The sequence below is a fragment of the Accipiter gentilis genome, chromosome 2 (genome assembly GCF_929443795.1).
Source record: "Accipiter gentilis chromosome 2, bAccGen1.1, whole genome shotgun sequence".
In the NCBI taxonomy this organism is placed as follows: Eukaryota; Metazoa; Chordata; class Aves; order Accipitriformes; family Accipitridae; genus Astur; species Astur gentilis.
This window is the reverse complement of record NC_064881.1, coordinates 13,649,413-13,670,477: the sequence shown is the minus strand read 5'-3', so window position 1 is coordinate 13,670,477 and position 21,065 is coordinate 13,649,413. Positions and strand designations below refer to the sequence as shown.

General features: G+C 36.5%; 1 protein-coding gene across 3 annotated transcripts in view; it reads left to right on the top strand.

Annotated features, from left to right (window-relative positions):
• Positions 1–21,065, top strand: part of NSMAF (neutral sphingomyelinase activation associated factor) — a 43,917-nt gene that overhangs the window by 8,075 nt on the left and 14,777 nt on the right. For 2 of the 3 annotated variants that reach the window (XR_007508537.1, XM_049820607.1), the window contains exons 2-21: positions 3,016–3,105; positions 3,200–3,278; positions 3,371–3,438; positions 3,520–3,556; positions 6,401–6,451; positions 8,820–8,891; positions 9,273–9,320; positions 9,418–9,470; positions 9,986–10,115; positions 11,085–11,156; positions 11,998–12,106; positions 14,410–14,586; positions 15,537–15,616; positions 16,616–16,706; positions 16,812–16,875; positions 16,995–17,046; positions 17,739–17,859; positions 18,155–18,286; positions 20,169–20,211; positions 20,660–20,823. Coding sequence is in view for 2 of the 3 variants with exons in the window: in XM_049820607.1 (XP_049676564.1) it covers positions 3,016–3,105; positions 3,200–3,278; positions 3,371–3,438; positions 3,520–3,556; positions 6,401–6,451; positions 8,820–8,891; positions 9,273–9,320; positions 9,418–9,470; positions 9,986–10,115; positions 11,085–11,156; positions 11,998–12,106; positions 14,410–14,586; positions 15,537–15,616; positions 16,616–16,706; positions 16,812–16,875; positions 16,995–17,046; positions 17,739–17,859; positions 18,155–18,286; positions 20,169–20,211; positions 20,660–20,823 (1,733 nt within the window). In the remaining variant the exon portion in view is untranslated. The remainder of the gene's footprint in view (positions 1–3,015; positions 3,106–3,199; positions 3,279–3,370; positions 3,439–3,519; positions 3,557–6,400; positions 6,452–8,819; positions 8,892–9,272; positions 9,321–9,417; positions 9,471–9,985; positions 10,116–11,084; positions 11,157–11,997; positions 12,107–14,409; positions 14,587–15,536; positions 15,617–16,615; positions 16,707–16,811; positions 16,876–16,994; positions 17,047–17,738; positions 17,860–18,154; positions 18,287–20,168; positions 20,212–20,659; positions 20,824–21,065) is intronic. The other variant, XM_049820617.1, reaches the window with a different exon arrangement.

The following is a 21,065-nucleotide window of genomic DNA, read 5'->3' as shown; positions in this document are numbered from 1 at the left end:
CTATATGACATACAATATTTGAAGAAAAATGCTTTAATAGCTGCCAGCCATACAACCCTTTTTCAAGATAGCAAAGCTGAGATCAGAAAGTGAGCATGAGGTTACGGCACAGGAGGTCACTGTTCTCCAGGAAGAAGCTCTACAGCGATGCTGTCTCTGTAAATCTGGGTAGTGTATAGTCATGTGGAAGAGACACAGAGAGACTAATAGCAAAAGGGTAAACTGGATGCTGCTAGTAAATATTGTATTTAAAAGGGAAGAAACCTACAATTTTCCACAGTACCTAGTTAGCCTATATGAAGAGTTTATTTTGGGGTTTTGTGCATACCTTGTGCATTATTTTTTTCATTAAATCATCTGATTCAGCAGGAGTGAGGATAATGCCAGGAAAAGTGTACCTGAAATCCTTTCCAGTAGGCCACAGCTTCTGATTTTGGGAAGGTGAATTGATGCATAAATGAAGTATAAAGGTACAACAGTTTCTAGGGGATGGTTGTCCTGAAAACTTTGTATTTTCTTGGTTTGTGTATTTTGGCTTATGTAAGCATGTTGTAGTTACTGTGAATAACAGAGCCAATGTTTTGCTGCAAAACCATGGCTTATCTTGAATATATGAAGGATTCCTGCATTTACCAAAAAATTAAAAGGAAAGTCTAGTAATTACCAGTGTTGCCAACAGGTGAATTTGGAAAGAATATAAAAACATGGGAAGTTTGTCAAAAGAATAGGTGGAGACAAAGGAAAGAGCCCGAGAATTAAGAATTTCAGAAATGAGTTCTACTGACCAGATGTTACTAGTTTTCATGGAAGAAAAATTGTGGGACCATGAACATCATTGCTGTGAAGGACATTGTTCCCTATGTCAATAGTATCTGTTCCCTGATGAAAGAGAGTAGACAAAGATTTTTTTCAAACAGATCTGGGTATTACATTTGTTCTTAACTTTTTTTATTTAAATAATTTGGCTTTTGGGTAGTAAGCTCACTGTGTATGCTTATATATAGTAGAAAGAAAAACAGTCTGATGGTGAATTGCTCTTTGTATATCTTAACATAGCTTTATTAAGAAGATTTCAATCAAAATGTGATAGCACTTGCTAGATCTGAGTTTGCAAAATCCAAGAAATTTTAAGTTTGTCCCAGATGATTTCAAAGGGATAATGTGTTGAAAAATGGGATTTAATGGTAACTGTGTGGAAGCTGCTATGGTTTCAGACTCCTCTTCCCTCTTAGCTTGTAGACTGTTCCTAGTAAAGCTTTTTTCCCCTCAAAATGCAGAGCTAGACTTTCTATTTTAGCTTCCTGAAGGTGAGTGATCAAAATAAATATGAGAAGAATGATTTGGCTCTTTCAAAGGCACCAAGGCCTCAGAAACTTTGAAATTCAGTTTACACCTGTTGATAGGTGGCAGTAAGTTTGAAGAACAGAATTCTGTGAGAAACAGACGGCAACTGAAGTTACATCTTCTAGGGAAGGATACATGAAGGCAAAGCCTCTAAAACCCCATTGGAAACTAGGGATATTCAAGAACCATACAATAACAGCAACTGGGGTAGAGGCTGAAGAGACTTTTTGAGATGTGTGTTGAATTTTCTTGGGGAGTTTTGTATGGTGTATACTGTTCTAACATTTTAACATCAGTTGTTTCTTAATGGCATCATAAAATACCTGTTTACAAGAGAGGACAGGTAAAGATAATGCCATTTTGAAAAAGGAGCAGAGCATTAGGACAAAGTGTTTTGGACACAAACAGTTTTGATTATATGGACCCACTGTTACTTGTAGTTACAGTAGACATTTATTGTTATGTTCTGTTTAACATAATGGACAACACAGATCTTATGTGAATAACATGTATTTTCCAGTAACGGTGGTTCTTCTATTGTGAAATATGATTTTTTTTTTTAATGAGCAGGCTATTCAGTACATTCAGTTCATTTTGTGAACTCTTGACATGTTTACTGCTATCTGAATACTGCTCTGGGGACGCTTGGTCTTTATTAGTATTGTCACGGGCATTTCTCATGGAGCATATCGCGAACACAATACAAAAAGCTCAACATGTTGATGTGGATAAATGGTAAGTCCTTCTGCAGATCAGACCAGCACTGCACACAAACAAGCTGTTGTACTTCCAACTGAAGTGGTATGTTTCTGTTCCTGCTGTGCCAATACCCACTGGCATTCCCTACAGCTGAAACACATAGGTGACTGTGTTCACCCTGTTTGTAAAGTTGGTGAGTTTTAATCACTTGCAGCAGTTTTTTAAGTTAAGTTGTTAGAGGGCACAGTTTCATGTTATGTCTAATCTAGCCTATTTGCATTTACCTCGTACCAGCACTGCCATTACTATGATCCTGCAATTAAATACTTTAGAAGACTTCAATTTTTTAATTATTTATGTTTTGTTGTTGTTGAGATTTGTTGTCTATTGGATTAGTCCATAAACAGGCTTGCTGTGGGGTTGAACAGGCACTGGTACAGAGGGAGTGCAGAAATGTTGTTGGGGAAGAAGGTAATATCCTCAAGGGATATCCATTGAGTGGCTCAGATGTGTTGTAAAATCCATGGCCACGTTTTCACTTAACTCTTTAGAACAATGTGGTTCGGCTTTGCTTCACAAAGATCTAATCTCATCCATTCCAAGCGATTAGTTCTTGCCCGTCCTTTTGTGTCATTGCATATTTTAACTGGCATACACTGATCAGGGCTAAAGTAATGTTTACTGGGGAGAGAAGCCTGGCTATGTTAGGGTAGTTCCCCCCTGAGACGTATGAACAGAATCAAATATCTAACCTTATATATGTTGGAAGAGCATCATTCGATCTTCATGTGTACACAAATTTTCCATATGGGTTTGTTCTCTTAAAAAGTTAATTTAAGTTAATTCATTCTTGGGGTGTGGGGCACAGCACAGAAATCAGTGAAGACTTCCTAAATACTTGATATATTTTATTAAGAATACTATCTGTTATGGTGATTTCTTTTTGAATAAATAACTTTTATTTATTTGTAGGTTTTCACTGCTGCTTCTTAACCTGGAAGAATATTACTTTGAACAGCACACAGCTAATCATATTATAAATAAAGGTTGCAGAGATGAAAGGTACAAAACTCTTACATTCATTTACTGGAGTTGTTCTAGTCTCATGTATCTCTAACACATACTCGACTACTTTGTTTTTTATTGTTCCTTTTAGAAAATTTAGAGGGTCTCTCAAAATCTGTTCAAAGTCAATAATTTTTGAACCTGATGACAATATCCAACCCATTATCAAGGTAAGCAGTGCAAACTTACAATTTCTTGGTAACTTAAGATTCTCTTTAAAAAGCTTTTAAGAAAGAGTATGTATTTTTATAACTTGCTGCAGATACCACTGAGAGACTGCATTAGTATAAAAGCCCCAGAAGATAATGAAGCAAATAACCCTTTCACACGGTACGTGAATTCGAGTTACTGTATTCAACTCCTTTTAAAGCTGAAATGCCTATCTCTTCAAATATCTTATTTACATTTTAGGGATACATCTGGAGGGATTTCTGTTGTATGTAACCAGGTAAGACCTGCATATAGCAGATTCTTGATGTATAAATGAGCAAGGTTACGTTCTTTAATGGTGTCTTTCTTGAAGCTGGAGTCTTAGGGTGGGGGGGTTAACTGAAAATAAAACTAATTAGTGTCAAAACCTGAGCATTAATGTGAAGCTGTTGATGCTGGAAATTTCAAACTGTTAATGACTTCATTAAGTCATTGATTTGATACAGTGAACTTTTTGCACTGTGCATTTTGTAATGGAGCTTAAGGCAATTTTGGAATCGAATGAAAAAGGAGAATAGACTGAAACTAAACTGGTTATTAATCATCTTTGTTTTGGTCTTGTTATACTGCGTTCTACTTTCTGCAGCATGTAGTGGTAATGGCAAAGCCATCTTGATCCTTGCAGTTCAGCTTTGTGAAAACATTGGACTGTACTGTGTGTCCACCAAATAATTTTCAGTAGCTGTCCTGAAATACTGGGTTCAAGTTTCAGTCATAAGTTGTGATTAACTTGGGTATGTTCATACTTAATTTTAACCAAGGGAGTATACTTCAAGCTTTGATAAATTGCAGCTGATAGGTGTTCCAAAGCTGTAAATGTTTCCAAAAAATGTTCATGTTTTCATTTCAGGAAAGAACAGAGATGAGGTGGGAAATATCCTTTTAAACATTGTAGTGTCTTTGTAAAATCTGTCTTTAGCAATACCTAAAATTGATAGCCTTGCTCAGCTAAGTACTGCTGCAGTCAAAAACAAACTCAAGCATTTAATATTACCTATGCTGGAGAAGTTTGTGGACTGTGTTAAAGTAATCGCTATATTTAATTTCATCTTGAAACTGCTTCTGTGAAGAGTATTGTGTAGTCAATGTTTCTTGTGTTGGCAGATTTTTTTGTGGATTGAGTGTTTTTAAAAAAGGTATTTCTAATTGTTCTGTGTGATTGTTCCACCATACATCATTAGTATATGTTCTGAAGAACAAATGATTATAAAAACATCTCATAAGAAAGAAGAATTAACTTTTAAAATGGCAAGTATGGGTAGCACCCCTCACTCCCCGCCCCTCCCATGTATAGCTTGCCAGTCATCCTCCTGTCTCTGGGGAAATGTTCTGAAATAGTTGGGTGGCATGAAAAATGCTGGTATTTTGCATAAAAGACATAGGGACTTTTGAGTGTGAAGTACTTGCTAGTTGTACTTATTACAAATCATGATCTAATTATAAATATTTTTTTCTAAGCAGAATTTCTGCCTTGTAGGAAACTGCACATAGTGAATAATTGGAACATCTTAAACATCTTTGCCTTTTCAGGCTCAAAGAGTTGTTAATGCATAGCTGGCTAAGAAGCTTTACTTTATGTAATAGGCAACTTGGAAACTAATGGCTATAAAATACAGCAAATGGGAATAATAATTGGAGGTTATTTCAGTATTTTTTCTCAAGATGAAATTGGGGAAAAAATCCTCCAAAATAGGAAATGAATACAGTATGCTGAAATTTTTGCTCTGCTTACTTTTTTTTTTACTTGTCTACTTTTTCATGTAATTTGGGGGTCTTGGTGTAGAAAAATGTTTAATTACCCTGCAGAAGAGCGACCTGAGTGTAAAGCAGGTGTCTTGTACTCTGATTCTTATTCTCCTGTGGCCTGGTTCAGGTCTGTACATGCTGATGTCAGATGAAAGGCACTAGTTGCCATTATTTTTTAATGTAGCACTTAGAGAGGCATCCTAAGCTTGTAAGCTTCTAAGCATGCCACTCACTTTCTTCTAGTTGGACAGTGCTGTGAGTGGTCGTGTGATGAAGGTTGCATCTGTTACCAGCCAGTGGGAAGTGGGAAGGCTGTACGTGCCAGCCAGAAGGCTTCTGGCTAGAGAATGGTACAGCATCTGTTCTTGCAAATTTGATATTTGCTCTTGATTTGAGGCTGCTGCCACAATGCCTTGGAGTGTACAACCACAGGTGTGCTAGCTGTAGGAAGCAGACCAAGGCACTGGAAAAGGCCCTTTGATCGGTCAAGTCTCTTGGGCCATGGAATAGAATACAGTTGGTAGTGCAGTCCAGTGTGTTTTGTGCAGTTCAGAACCAATCCTAAATCTTACGCTCAGGCCTGAGATTTAGAGAGTTTGAGCCTTCCCTACAAACAGAGCAAAACCATGACTTCCTTCTGGCTTGTTTTCTTTCAGACAGCAGATAGTAAGATGATACCTACAAACCAGTGTGCTAGCAGTCAAGTCTTTCTGTAGGAATTGTGAGAACATTTTCAAGAAGGAAAGTAGTTTTGTGGAGGTTTGGGGAAAGGAAGATCCTCTCTGATGTGAGAATAGCATCATAGAAACAAAACTGTTCAAAAACATGCTGTTGGATGAGAGGGGAAGACTGGTGTTCGTGATGGTTGGAACTGGAAGCAAAATGTTTGGCAGTGGAAGAAGGGGTTCATTTGAGAATGTTTACACAATAGTTTATCTTGTGAGTTGCCTACGTGGAGTAATTCTCATCAGTTCAGAATCCCAAGCCACCAGAATAAAAGAAGGGAAGGATTCTTCCATTGAATGGGATTAGACTGATGGCTGTGCAAATTGGCTTTAATGTTGCAACTCCTTGAAGGTCATGTGATTAGAATAAAAACTCACTAATAAACTACATAAGTAAGTAAGCCTCTGAACTTAGTTGGACACTTGCCCTTTTTGCAGTTAGCTGCTATAAAAGGTCATTGTTGTTCTGCAGTTTATCTGGGGTAGCTAAAGCAGGATATTGCAACCCAGTGTTTTGCTTGCTTAAACAGCATTCTTAGATTTATCAGTACTTCTGATTTATTTTATTGTTTTTTTAAGGACTGAAAGTGTAACATCTCTTACTCTTTCAGGTTTTTCTCATTAAAGAAAGAAACATTATTGCACCCTATAAAACACTGAGGGTAAGTATATATTTTCTCGCTATTCTTAGCAAACTAATGTTTTCCAAGGATTTATGTTTCTGAAAGAGTAAGGTAATTATAATTTGAGGAATGTGACAGTAAAGCTTAAAAAAAAAAAAGTAATTGTGCATATGATAAAACAGGTGTCTGAATTATTCCATAATGGGTTTGTGATACTTCTTTGAGGATATACTGCAGACTTGACACTTGCTGTTTACCTTGATATGCAGCTCTGTGGGCTCAACAGTCAGAGCTGTTAGCTGGCTGCTGGTATTCAGTGGACACTGTATCCTGGCTAAATGGCTTCTCCTCAGTTCTGCTTACACCTGAGATGAGAGATTGCTAATTGGTATTTCCCAGCTGAGTGCTTCACAGTTCAAAGACATGGCAGAAAAGGCTTTTTCACAGCAGAAATCGGAGCTTGCTTCTGGTTGCTTTCTGCTGATGGGGTGGGTCTGCTCTGATTCTGAGCCTGGAGGCTTCAAGGCATAGAACTAAGGGGTTTTCACCTGGAATGTGAGATGAGTTAAGACACAAACACAAAATGAAAATGCAGAGTCAAACACCATATTTGCCCAAGAATTCTCAAATTATTTGTTCAAGTAAGAAATTTCAAGAATGATGGGGTCCATAAATTTGCATTACTGTAATGAACAGCAAAGAGGCAAGTGATGATCTCTGTTCTCTCAACAGCTGCTTTGGGTTGGTTTTGTAATTAGAACTGTCTCTAAGATTTTTTAATTTTCTTTGCTTGTTTGCCTTATGCCATTAATTCTTCATAAGTTGAACCTGTTTTCTCTTCTAGTCCTTCTATTTACTGTTTTGCCTCCATATGCAACATTTATTAAGTATCATAGAAATATCTTATCACATGACCAACACAGTGAAAAAGAAAATAATCAAAAGGGCTGTTTGGAAGGCTTTTAATTTTATTTTCTCCTAAGTCAACATTCATTCATACCTAAAAATTCCTGACAGTTAACCATTACAATTTATTTCACAAAAGTGCAGCTATGTTTCTGCATATTAAAACAAGAAATCTAGTTTGCCTTCAATAATTTCAGATTTTTTTCTGTTGCTGCTAAATATCTTCTACTTGAATCGTTGCTGGTTCCAGACACATCACTGAGTGCTGGAATTTGGTAGTACATTTTATCTTCCATGTCTTGCATTGATTATTTCAGATCAATTACAAAATACTGAGCTATTGTCTTTGCATATGGTTGGAGAGCTACAGAGAGAACTGCTCACAAAAGCTTTTACATTGTTGGCTGTAAGAAGTCCTGGTAGGCCATCCACTAGGATTTCCGAGAGCTGCGCTTTCCCTATTGAAGGAAGAAGGTGCTCTGGGTGAAATGTTATAAGGCTTTTATCTAAATTGCTACTGAATTTCTTGTCTCCCTTTATTCCAGCTCCATTTGCTTCCTGAAGCATGCTTTTCTCTTGGATTGCTGTCAGTTCAGTTCAAAACACATAGATTATACTGAAGATCATCTAGATTGCCATGTCTTCTTTCCTTTAGTTTTAATTTAATCCAATTGCATCCACTGATCAATGTCTTGGTGTAGTCTTACTGATCACTTTTTTTTTAAAGTCTAGCCTGAGAAATTACAAAACCCTACAGAAATGTGTTGATACAGTTTTATACTACATTCAGGGGTCATCAAGAGATTCTACCACCTTTGCTAAATATGAATCATGTGTAAGAGTTAATATCAGTTGATCCATGCACATACTTTAATATACTTAAGTCAAAACCAGACATATGTACTATGAAACAACTCTTAAGAAGGATAGGAAAACTTTGCAGGGGGAAAATGAGTATGCCACATACTCTGGGTGATGTGGTAGTGAGGATTTTATAACTGTCTAGTCAAAACAGGATGTGATTGGATTTGGGATCTTTTTCGGCTCAAAACTGTTTATGTAGAGGAGAATGATACCTTTTATAGCCTAGTCTTTAAAAATTTAATGGTCTGGTATCTTTTGTCTAAAAGTTATACAATAACTGTTTAAATGTAACATATCATTTACTAGTTCTGTATTTACATGGGTTTACCTGATATTAAAATAGATCAGGTACTAGTTCTACATTTACTGTTGTTTACACTATATTAATTTGTTCAGTTCAAAGCTATTATGTTGCATTGTATTAAATAATGGACTAAATACTGCACAAAGAGCTTACCCAGAGAAGACACATTTGTAACGATAAAAAAACCCCTCAGGTATAACACCCACCTTTGGAATGTTTTGGGTATACTGCAACCTTTGACCAGGTTTTAAAGTATTTTGATTTTACTTTTTTTTTTTTTTCCACTGGGCTTTATTTTAAACTCATTTGTAGTAAATGTACTTTTGGTTCTAGGGTAGAACAGAACACTTATTCCAACTGGATGTTGCTGGGAAACTAGGAGATGTTGTGCAAACTCTGCATCAGGTATGTAGTTATTTGATATTGCTGCACACTTCTTCACAGCATTTTTTTTGATACTTAATGGAGAGCTTTCTGTAAATATTCATTCTCAAGGTGAAATTCTTGGAGTATCTATTTTTAAAATGTAGCAGCTGAACACAGCATCTAGGTCTGACAGCTGCCATAAGCTACCCATATTAGCTTTTACTACGCAGGATGGTAGTATACAGATAAAGTAGTAACATGACAGTAGCAATGAACAAACATGTCCTACTTGAAAAAGAAATAATATTAGCTCTTCTAGTATTCTGTCACCAAGAATGCTAAAGCTCTCCAGTTTCTATTGACTTCTGAGCTGTGTGGGAGATCTCTGTGCTCTTTCACTTAAAGCTCATTGTTCTTTAGCTTTACAGGGCTTCTTGTCTAGATAAGATGGGAGATCAAGCTGCCATGGTAAGTATCTGATTATTTCTGATATCACTGTTTAATAATAAAATTCTAATTGCATTTGCATCATAGACCATATTAACTTTTTTTCCCTCCACATTAGATAACCGCTATATTGCAATCGCGCTTGGCTAGAACTTCCTTTGATAAAAACAGGTATCTTTCTAATCACTTTTTACTGGGAAATTATATTCAGCTTGTTGGTTGATTAGTCTACTGCATCAGTATTTAATATGTGCTTGTTTGGGGCACCATAAGTTCTCTAGTCCAGAGAGTTATCTTCTTTGTATTCTGAACCATCTGGAATGGAGAATGGGAAATTCTGTGTTGTGAAGATGAACGTATTACTTATTAATCTCTCCAAACTGTTCCATTTATGTGTGAATTTGTAGCAAATTGGGCATTATATGCCAAATAAAGCTCTGTATAGAAAAGTCAACTGGCTTACTGCTCTGAGACCAATGCAGAACATAGCAACTTTCCTTTCTGGAGTGCCTGTTAAAGTAGAGGTCTCAACAAAGAACTTTCTTCGTGCCTAAAATAGGCTTAGTGAAGTCCCCATTCTGATGTCCCAAGGTCATAAGCTAAACTAAAACCTTTCTAAAGAATTTAAGGGTAGCTCTATCTAAGCAAGAACTGGAGGTAAACTTACTCCCTTTCTTCACTTGTAGATTTCAAAGCATTTCTGAAACGCTGCGTATGGAATGTAAAGCAGAAATGGTGACACCACTGGTGACTAATCCAGGGCATGTGTGTGTTACTGATGCTAACTTGTACTTCCAGCCTCTTAATGGATATCCTGTAAGTGCCTCATAGATGGTCTTGCATACGATGTGAGCACACTGCCCCTCTAGTGGACAGTTTTCATTTTGTGTAGTAGTCTTCTTAAATGCATATGAAGCACATCTCCAGGAAGACTCTATTTTCAGTTAAAGCTCCTTAGTTTTCCTTTCATCTGTGCTGCTCTGTTGCAGTCAGTGTATCGCTACTTCTGAGGCTTTATTCTGCGCTAACTTGCTTAAAGTTGACCTCCTACTGACAGAGCACAAAATGTCCTTTGCTCATTCTCTATTAATATTTAAAGATCACTCTTTGTAACGTTTCACTTAAGATAAATTTCTTAATCTTACTTTCAGATGCTGTTCCTACCTAGTGATAGCTTTATATACATTTAGTTTATATTGGAAGATCTTAGCTAGGTTTTCTATTAAACTAATCATTTCTTTTTCTAGAGGAAAACTGAGTGCATGTTGCAGACAGATAACTGCTTTTAAACTTAGTCACATAAATAGTGGCAATAGTCTTAGCAAGCCACTAGTATGGTAAAACTATGTCCAGACAAGGAAAATGCGTTTCACAGCTGATGACAAAATGCCATTCAGTTTCTGTCCACCCGGTGGCACCATTGGCAAACAATTTGCCCAGCAGCCCAATGGCTTCCATATTTTTAATATAGTTTCTTGTGTTCTTCTCCTCTCTTGCATGGTTATTGTAACTGGTGACAGACTCGGGTGATGATACACTATTCTTTATTCTTAAACTCCTTTGTTAGTCAGACAAGAACCAACAGCAAAGACAAGCTTCCTCTTTTTAACATAACTTCTTAGCACCACTGTTCCACTGCTAAAATGACATGGATGGATATTGTTTTCATATTGCTAGTATCTCTAGTCAAGAGAAACTTCAGATTGACTGGGGAGGTTAATGTAGAAGAACAGATACCTTCTAGAATATTTCCATCTTTTCTTCCCCCTCCGTTGCCCCCCACAGAAACCAGTAGTACAAATAACACTGCAAAATGTGCGTCGCATCTATAAAAGAAGACATGGGCTAATGCCACTGGTAAGCTCAAATATTTGTTTATTTTAATGTCTTCCTGTATATATTGTTTCTTAATGACCAGCTGAAACTGTGTGCATCATTAGGTAAAAGCTACATTTTTTAAAAAACTCTGGATTAAGTAGTGAACAGCACTAAAAGATCCTTTCTGGTTTTTAAGTGGTTTAGTTCCCTGTGTTTTCAAAAAGATGAAAACAGGAAGAGTGAACTCTGTCAAGGATGAAAAATTTATTTCATAAGCGGTCAGTGTAGGGGAAGGGAGAAGGGAGTACCCTCAAGGAGCAATTCATTCCATTTATCTCAAACACTTATCTTGGAATAGAATGAATTGCTCTCTCATGGTGTATTTCCTCTCTGGATTGATTCATGGAGGGAGCTTGATCACTGGTTCAGATTGAGACTAATGTGGAGTGATGAGTCCCACTGTATGTGACTGAGGGATAAGAGTGCTGGAGTGGAACCTCAGTTGTATGCTTTCAGTGTTTGCACTGAAATTTCAGTCTTGAACAAAATTTTTGTCTCAAACCACATTTAAACTAAATAGACATTTAACTCTGCCTCATTCACTTAGGACAAAAAAGTATATTACCTGTGCTTAATCAATCCAGACAGAGCCAATCTATGGACAGCTATAAAGGTATTTGCTCAGTTGGGTATAAACTGAATGCTTTTACGATTGGAAATGGGAAGGATCAAACTGTTAGACTTCGTGGGCAGAACTACTAGCCAGTTGAGTCTTAAGTTTTAGGTATTAGTAACTGGAATATTCTGTTAAAAAACATGAGTATTACAACTTGTCAGTAATCGCTCTCATTTACTTTTCCCCCCCCCTTTAACTTCTAAGGGACTTGAAGTATTTTGCACAGAAAACGATCTGTGTTCTGACATCTACTTGAAATTCTACAACTATCAAGATCGAGATGAGCTCTATTTCCTTATTGCAACATATATAGGTTTGCAGTATTTATTTATTGATGTAGTCCATAGTACCATGTGAGGGGAAATTTGTCTGGGTTTTGCTCTGTTGGTTTGTGGGAAGAATGAGAAGAATAAACAGATGTATTGGCTCTAAAAATTTTTGATAGAAGTAAGCAAATTTCAGAATTAATATGTGATGTTCCATATATTCTCTTTGTGTTTGAAGAGCTGAGTATGAAAGCTGAGACAGTATTGTTAAGGTGAAACTAATTCTTTCGATTTGCGACTTGATACGCACTGTTGTTTAACCCCCCTAAAAAAACAACCCCCAAACAAACAAATGAAAAAAACCACAAAACACTTTATCTTCAAAGCAAGGGGTAAATAAGATCCACTCAGCTAAATTGTGTTTTGCTGAAAGAATATAGACCAACTTGTGGGTGGATCCCCCTGGCCCCCAGTTAAGTCAAAGTAAAAATCCTGTTGAGAAAAGTCCTGTAATGGATGGATTTGCAGTGCATACATAAATACCTGAACTTTCCTCAGTCTTAGCAGTGGTTGATGAAAATTACCATTCTGAAACAGTTAAATTCTCATTTCTATTAAATCTTGGATGCATTAATTCTTAGTGGTACATATCTTTTGCAGATCATGAACAGAAACTTTCTAAAAGACTAGCGTGTGTCCTGGACAAACAAGGATTAAAAAATAATAGTTTTTCTGTAATGCTGTAACAGCTGAGACATTGAAACTCATGTTTACTGTCAATATTGAAAGTGTGCATGTACATTTTGTACTATCTTGTTACTGTATCAGAGCTCTAGTTCTGTTTTAATGAATTTACCCAAATATCAGTTCATTTTTCCCCCATTTCACAAAGCAAAGTGGAAAGGCCATAAAGGAGTGATCACTTCCCCTGAGAATCGTTTTAGTCTTTTAGATTTTCCTTTTGAAAAGGAAATAGATTCTGACATGATTTCCTGTGTTATTTCAATAACTGCATGCTGTTAGCCTGCTTCAGACTTTGTTTTCTGGATAACTTTCAAAGATGAAGTTTCATGGTGCAAATGATGATGTTGCTGGAGCTTAAAAATAAAAGAAGGGTGAGCCCTTTCACTAAAGGTGTTTGTAGCACGTCAGTAGCTGTCTCTGACAGCAGAAGGTCCTCTCTTTGAAGTTGCAAATACTTTTTACTTGTAGAATTTAAGGTACTAAGGTGAAGGGAGGGTTGGAACATGTTTTTCTAGCCTATGCTGAGCTAAAACAAAGGCCTGCCATATCCTAATCTGAATTCCTTTCCTACTAGTTAATAATTGTAGTGATAATATTTGAATAATTTGATATTTCATCACTATCCTAGCGCACATAGTAATCCTAATTCTTTAGCTTTGTGTTGTAGCCTTCAGCTGCAAATGGTGGTAAAAGGTATTTAAAGACTTAAGTAGGAGGAAGAGCAGCAAGTACACAGAGGCAGTAAAATAAGCATGCAGAAGTGTGCTGTATGGTGCTTTGTATGGCAAGGATGTGGTTTCACACTGATTACTTGAAGATTGGATGGTTTCTTGCCATCATGCCATGGTTGTAGTCTTTCAATTCTGCTATTTCAGGCACTTGCCAAGCTGCTGTAAACTGAATCAGTGGAAGGAATAATTAAAAAACAAAACAAACAAACCAACCAAACATGCAGAACTACCCCCAACCTCCCCATTTCTGTTCATAAACCTGACACACACACAGGACAGTCTTAAGATAACAAAGAAATCTCTTTAATTTCATTTTAAGAATTAAATCAATATTCCCAGGTAATTTTGTTGTCCAGCAGTGTACCTTAGTATTATAGCTATTGAGGAGAGAGTAGTGCAATTTTTAATTCCTTCCTTAGTTGTCCAGTAGGAATTTTTTTTTTCTTCAATCTAGCAGAACTGCTTCTAGAAACTTGAAATCTTAAAGGTTGCCTGATTGCCAAGAGAGCTGTTCATGGTCTGCAAATATTTTTCTATATCTCCATAAATGTTCACGTTTTTTCCCATCCGTTGTTTCTATGTTTGGTTTCAGCACTCCTGTGTGGATTTTGTTGTTGTTGTTTGGGTTTTTGGTTTGGTTTTTTGTTGTTTGGTTTTTTTAAAGCAGTTTAGGCCTGTTTAAACAGATCTTAAAAAATATATATATACAAAGTATGATAGCTACTAAAACATGAATTTACCACTTAATTCTGACTTGTTCTTTTAAACAACTATGCCCTTAATTATTTTATGATACCTTGCATAATGTTAATCACAGTATAATTTGGGAATGGAACTCTAAACCTCAAAACTCTTAATGTTTTCTTTTATTTTAGAAAATCATATTACAGAGCATACAGCTGAAAGTTACATGTTGCAATGGCAGCGAGGACATATATCAAATTACCAGTATCTTCTTCATCTCAACAATCTGGCTGACAGAAGCTGCAACGATCTCTCCCAATATCCTGTATTTCCCTGGATCATAGCAGACTACTCTAGTTCAGTATTAGGTATGTGTATACAAAAAGGCATGTCCAACCTGAAATGTCTTGGAGGGGGTTGTACACTGCGTAAAGTTCATGTTACATCGAAATGAACCTGGCATTAGTGATCTTGGATGTTTTCTTGTGCACTTACCCTTCCTCTGGAGTTCAGTGGACAAAACACCTCACCTTTTTCTGTTAGGTATTTCATTTCTGTTAAGTATTTCATAGCATTATCATAGAATATGTACCAAACATCTGCTTGGTCACTTTGAAAATCAGCAGTACTAAGCATTCAAAGACTTTCTGTGATTCTAATAAATGCAAAGGAACCAGTAAAATGGCTTTTTATGGGACAAGTTGGATGCATTGAAATGTATAGTATCCAGGTGTTGTTTTACAGTTCTTGGTATTGCAGGTTGAAAGGAAGAGGCTAACAAGGCTTGTGCCTAAATAGGCTCCTTGATTAAGGGTCTCAGTGCAGTTTGTGTTGGAAGTTTGTCCTTTAGAGGATTGTGTCCCTTTACAAGGAGTAAAGCAGGGAAATATCATATTCATCAGCACTCACCCAAACACTTCAATCTGATTTGTTTGGTGGAACTTAACTGTAGCCTGACAGAATAGTTAATGAGTAGGAAGAAGATGATACCAGCTGCTTTTGTGCCTTAGGTAGCAGGACCTGTATTGACTAGGTGATGTTAGTTGCAATAGCTGTCATGTACATGTAACTACTAGCTCTTAAGCGAGAGGTATGAGATTATGTCTGCTTGGAAGGAAGACGATGAGTAGCCATTTACAGTAAGACTATTGTTTTGTAGTTAGGGAGCAGAGAAAATTACTGGAGGGGTTCTGTGTTGGGTTTTGTTTGGTTTGTTGCTGGTTTGTTTTGGTGGGGTTTTTTTCCTTTTGTTTTTAAATACTGATTAGAGTACATTCCTGTCTAGTAGAATGGACAGAGTCTAACTATCTTTTTTCAGATCTGACAAAGCCCGAAACATTCCGTGACCTTAGTAAACCAATTGGTGCCCTGAATAAGGAAAGGCTGGATAGACTATTGGTATGTATACCTTAGCTTTTATGTGCTGCACGTTTTGGGACTTGTACATATTGGCAATAAAAGGAGCTTAGTCAAGCAAGCTTTGGGAATTATGTAGGTATCTAAAACTAACTATGAACCTTATCAGAAGCAAACTTACCTATAAAGATACCACAGTTATTTTCAGCTTGATTTCATCAGTACTGATTTTATCAGTACTAATTTGAAACAATTTGAATCTGTTTCTCTTACTACCGTTTCATATGTATATTCTTTTAAATATTTTACCTCCTCTTAAAATAAAATCCCCAAATCCATTTAACTATTGTAACTGCATTTGTATGGCAGGCACTGAGATGCTACAAACATATATGGAAATATAAAACTTCAAGACCAATGAATTTAAATGCATAATGTGAAATACATGTATAAATTAAAGAAGACAAAGTAGTAGAAAACTTAATTACTTCCATTTAAGAAAAATGCTGAATTTGATGGAGAGTACTTCAAAGGGAGGAAGTCTGGATCTATGGAGATGAGAGCACCAAATTGAAATTTCCACATGCAGATAATAGTGCACAAACTATTAGATTATGATAGTTTTTAGGGATAATGCATAGGAACTTCAGACAGGAGGGAATCTTCCAGGCTGAATTAAGTCAGTATGTTCTTCCATACTCTCATTAAAGTTCTTGTGAAAGACAAAAAGGAAGTATTTGTTTGCACTTTGAAGTTGAGTCACTCACTGCAGTTACATGTGAAAGAGAGAAAAAAAGCTGCAAAGCTGTTAATTCTGGATGATAAGTTATAATGACTTTTTTGCCTTGTTGATTTACTGATCTGATTAAAGCTGCATGGTTATTAAAACTTAGAGTTTGTTTTATCATTAGAAAAAAAAAATTTAGGGTGGTCCTAACCCATGTCTTTAAAACGGTAAGAAAAAAGTGTGTATGTGTTCAATACTGAAGGAAAGCAGGAGTGCTGATATTAAACAGACATCTCTTTATTCATATGTTGCAGACACGTTATCAGGAAATGCCAGAGCCTAAGTTCATGTATGGGAGCCATTATTCATCTCCGGGTTATGTTTTGTTTTATCTTGTTAGAGTTGGTAAGTCGGCCTCTACGTGTTCTCTGAGCAGACTCTTACCTCCAAAGCGGACAAGATTTGGAGCAAGCTGATGATTTTTTTTTTTTTTTTTTTCCTTCTCCTTAGCTCCAGAATACATGCTCTGTCTGCAGAATGGAAAATTTGATCATGCTGACAGAATGTTCAACAGGTTTGTTTACATTTTGTCTACAACAAGGTTTGTTTTGTTTTCAAATACGCATCAAGGGAGTGCAAAGCCTTAAAAAAAATATTTTTTTAATAAATGTGTGATTGATATGTGTTATCTAGTCTTGCAGAAACCTGGAAAAACTGTTTGGATGGTGCAACAGATTTCAAAGAGGTAAATGGCTGGAAAATGATTCAAGTCCTTCTTGGTATCTGTGCTAAGCTTTCTGTTCTTAGATGTCTCCTGTTGATTTGAGATTTTTGGGGTGGGTGTGTTTGGTTGGGGTTTTTTTGCTGTTGCTTTTGTTTTTCAGCTGTGTGAGGATTTTTTTAAGGTTGTTGACTGTATTTCACGAGTTTTTTAATGTTTTTAACTTCATTCTCTGTAATTCCTTGATTGTTTGTCTGTCTTCTTTCTGGCTTTTAGTTTAACAGAAGTGTCATTATGAATGTTATTGGAATGACTGGGAATTGCCGGAGTGGATTAAGGCTGAAAAGATGCAATTTTATGTATTATTTGCTGGAATCTTTTAAGGATTTGGCTGTATTACAACAGTACATCTGGAGACGTTAAGCTATAGAAGTTTTATCTTAGTTTTTTGAGCCTTATAGAAGTCACAACTTGTAGAATATGTTGAGAATGATTAACTCTCATATAGTGGGTGCTCTTAAATAGTGTTTCTTTGATAAAGGAGTTTTTATATAGCGACACTTTAAAAAAAAGTCTATGTTAATGGTTAGGTAAGCTTTAGGGCTTGACATATGAACTTCAATAACTTTCAGGTTTTACTCACTGTATTCTACTTAAGTGATCAAAACTAAGCTAATCTCAACCCCTTCCCCCCTTTTTTTTGTCTTTTCTCCTAGTTGATTCCAGAATTTTATGAAAATGATTCTAGTTTTCTAGTAAACAGTTTGAAGTTGGACTTGGGAAAAAGGCAGGGTGGAAAGATGGTTGAAGATATAGAGCTTCCTCCTTGGGCATCAGGTAATAATAGTCAAAGTTCTTGTATTATGAATTCATTCCAGATTATCTAGATTCCTGGGATGGAGGTTCTTCTCTCAAAAATGCCCATTCTGTTTTCTTCTGAGGGAATTTTTGGTTTAAAACATTGACATAATTAATCCTTGCATTTAATTTTTATAGCAAATTTGAGGTTTGCTGTGAGGTATTGGGGTTGAGGGGGTTTTGTTTGGTTGCTTTTTGAAGAGGGAAGAGAACAGAGATGGATATCAATACTGAATGGGATATCTTTTTATTTAATTAACCTTTCTTTTGCCAGGTCCTGATGACTTTCTTCAGAAGAGTCAAGAGGCTTTAGAAAGTCAGTATGTATCAGAACATCTTCATGAATGGATTGACTTAGTATTTGGCTACAAGCAGAAAGGAAGTGAAGCAGTTGCAGCTCACAATGGTACATATACACTTTATAGAAACAGCAAAAAAAAAAAAAAAAAAGGGGGGGTGCTTTAATTAGGCAGGGATGGTAAACAACAGCATATCTGTAATGCCTGATTTGTTTTTAGTGTTCGTAACTATGCTTTGGATGTTTGATCCTTAAAGGAAATGCAGTTCTTTGTTACTGGAAATAGCGTCTCATCTAGTAAAATCTATTGCTTTTGTGGTGATTTGCATCTTTGAAGATGTACTTAAGATGGTAGGCAAGAAGATTCTACAGCGTAGCTGTTATTTGCTCGTACAGCAGAGTGCAGCAATGTAGCATGGAAATAGTGTTTCCCAGTTAAAAATGAGAGTCTGTAGGGTCTCCACACAAACATGTATTTAACTTTCCTACACTGCAATTGTAGTGTGCGAATTTCAGTACAATTTTTGCCCCTCCTCCTGAGAGAATTGGTAAGGGAAAGAAGGAGCTAATGGACTATAGCTCTTCAGGAACAAGAATGAAGGAAAAAGTATGCAGGTGACTAGGTTTGCCCTTGTGTAGATACATACTACTGCAGTAGTATATATACTTTTTACTGTACATGTGGAAAGTTTCACTGTTGGCAATCTTAATCTGAGCATGTATGTAGCCATTGTAAATGCTTACTAAAAGGAATGTGATTGCTATGTTGATGTGTTTAATTTTTGTAGACCTGATGGTAATACCCATGATTAACTAATTCAGCAGTCTGATATTTAGCTATGTATGTTACTACCTAATAAGGAAGTGTCTACTTAGTAAAGTACATCAGATTAGCAGATCAGATTTTTAGGGTGTTTATTGCAGAAGCCCTGATCCTTCTGAAGGATTACAAGGAACAGACAATGTTGAGATATTTTGCACTTAACAAGATAGAGTAAGTTTTAAAAGAAAACCTTCCTACAGCAGTGGGGAGGGAGGGAATAAGGAACTCTTCATTTTGGTAGTCAGTGCTTTCTAGTTCCAGTGTAAGATAATGTGATTTGTTTTGTGGTGGGGTTTTTTGTTGTGTTTTTTTTTTTTTTCTGTTTCTTGTCGTTGGGTTTTGTTTTTTGTTTTTTTTTTTTAATATGCTTCCCCACATGTCCTTAAATCATGGTTGGCTGTATTTTAGGTTTGCAGGGTTTGGCATCCAATCATACTGTGACCATAAGCGTCAATTACAATGTGCCAGAGGCTTTGAATATCGTAAAATGGCATTTAAATTATGGCACCTATATTTTTACCTTTCAAATGAGAGCACGTTTTATGCACAATGTGCTGCTTCTGCTGCAGTGTGGATTTTTATTAGCATAATGAATTGCAGACACTTGAGTAGATAAGAGAGATGTAAGGGATCTGTGTATGAATGAACTCATGTCAAAAGATAAAGTAAATATTCTTATGCAGAGGCCCCAAAGTAATTCACTGTTGTCGTGGTTTAACCAGGACAACTGTGTAACTGCTATCCTTATAGCAAATGAACAGATGAATAGGCAGACCTTTATGATCATTCTTTACTACATTTTGTTACCTGTCTAGAAAATAACCAGAGATCCACTTATGCAACTGGGCTTTTTCTTCTTTCTTTACTGGGGGTGGGGGGTGGGGTGGGGTGGTATTTAATGAAGCTTAAGTAAGTTATCCTTCCTTTATGAAAGGACTGATTTCTTCTGAAACTTTCTCTGAGTCTCTCAGACATGCGAAACTTTTTTCAGGTAAGAAGCCCAGGATTAAAACATAAGTTCTCAAACTCTATAGCCTGCTGAAATAGCTTTGTTGCTTAAGTATAACCAAGTTGGGTAAAAAATACAACTTTTTTTTATAGTAGGTGTGCAAGACAAAGAAGTCTTGTATATCTACATTGTACAAATAAAACTTTTTTTCCCCCCAGTGTTTCACCCACTAACTTATGAAGGAGGAGTGGATTTAAACAGGTATTTAACAAGAATCTGAATGTTTTTGTTAAGCAGTTAGCCAAATTTCTCAGTATCCCTCCAGGTTCTCTGCTGGCTGTAAAAGTGCTGTGTGTATGAATGGTGTAGCTCTTCCATTTTGTACTCCCAAATACGCAGAGAACCAGCATCAGGTTCTCAGTTCTAGCACACATTGAAAGATTGTTACTTGAACATTTCTTCAGTCTGGCTGTTGTGAAATTGCTTTATTTTTTTTAATGGATGAGCACATTGTATGCATCGTACATAAACAAAATTATGAAGCTGTCATATGACTGTCCATCACATTTGTGGTAAAACAGTTCTGTAAGAATTTGTGATGGCCTATAGTGCTGTAGTAACTGCACATGCAGGCCCATGCTTTCAGGGGAGGGGGGGAAAAAAAGTACTTGCCTACTTGGCTTAATTAAATATCTTGTTTTTTGTAAAGTATTACGGACCCCAATGAAAAAGTAGCTCTGCTGACACAAATCTTGGAGTTTGGACAGACGCCAAAACAGTTGTTTACAATTCGTCATCCTCGGAGGATAATACCAAAATTAAAAAGCTTGTCTCGAACATCTAGTCACAGTGTTTCCATAGCCGAGTCTCCAGGTAAATGTTTAAACAGATAAACTGATGATGTAACAGATTTGTAATTTTGAGAAGTTCTGTATCTTTCTCCCACAGGATCTCATTATACAACTCTCTTGGCCACTTTCCCTGGAAGCCAACTCAAAATAAATCCATGAACTAACTGTTAAAGAAAAACTGCTAAGACCAGTTTCAAATTTGAAAATACAGGCATTGTCCTGCATTTTGCCGTCTGTTCCAATGGTCTCCTCTGGGACTGTTCA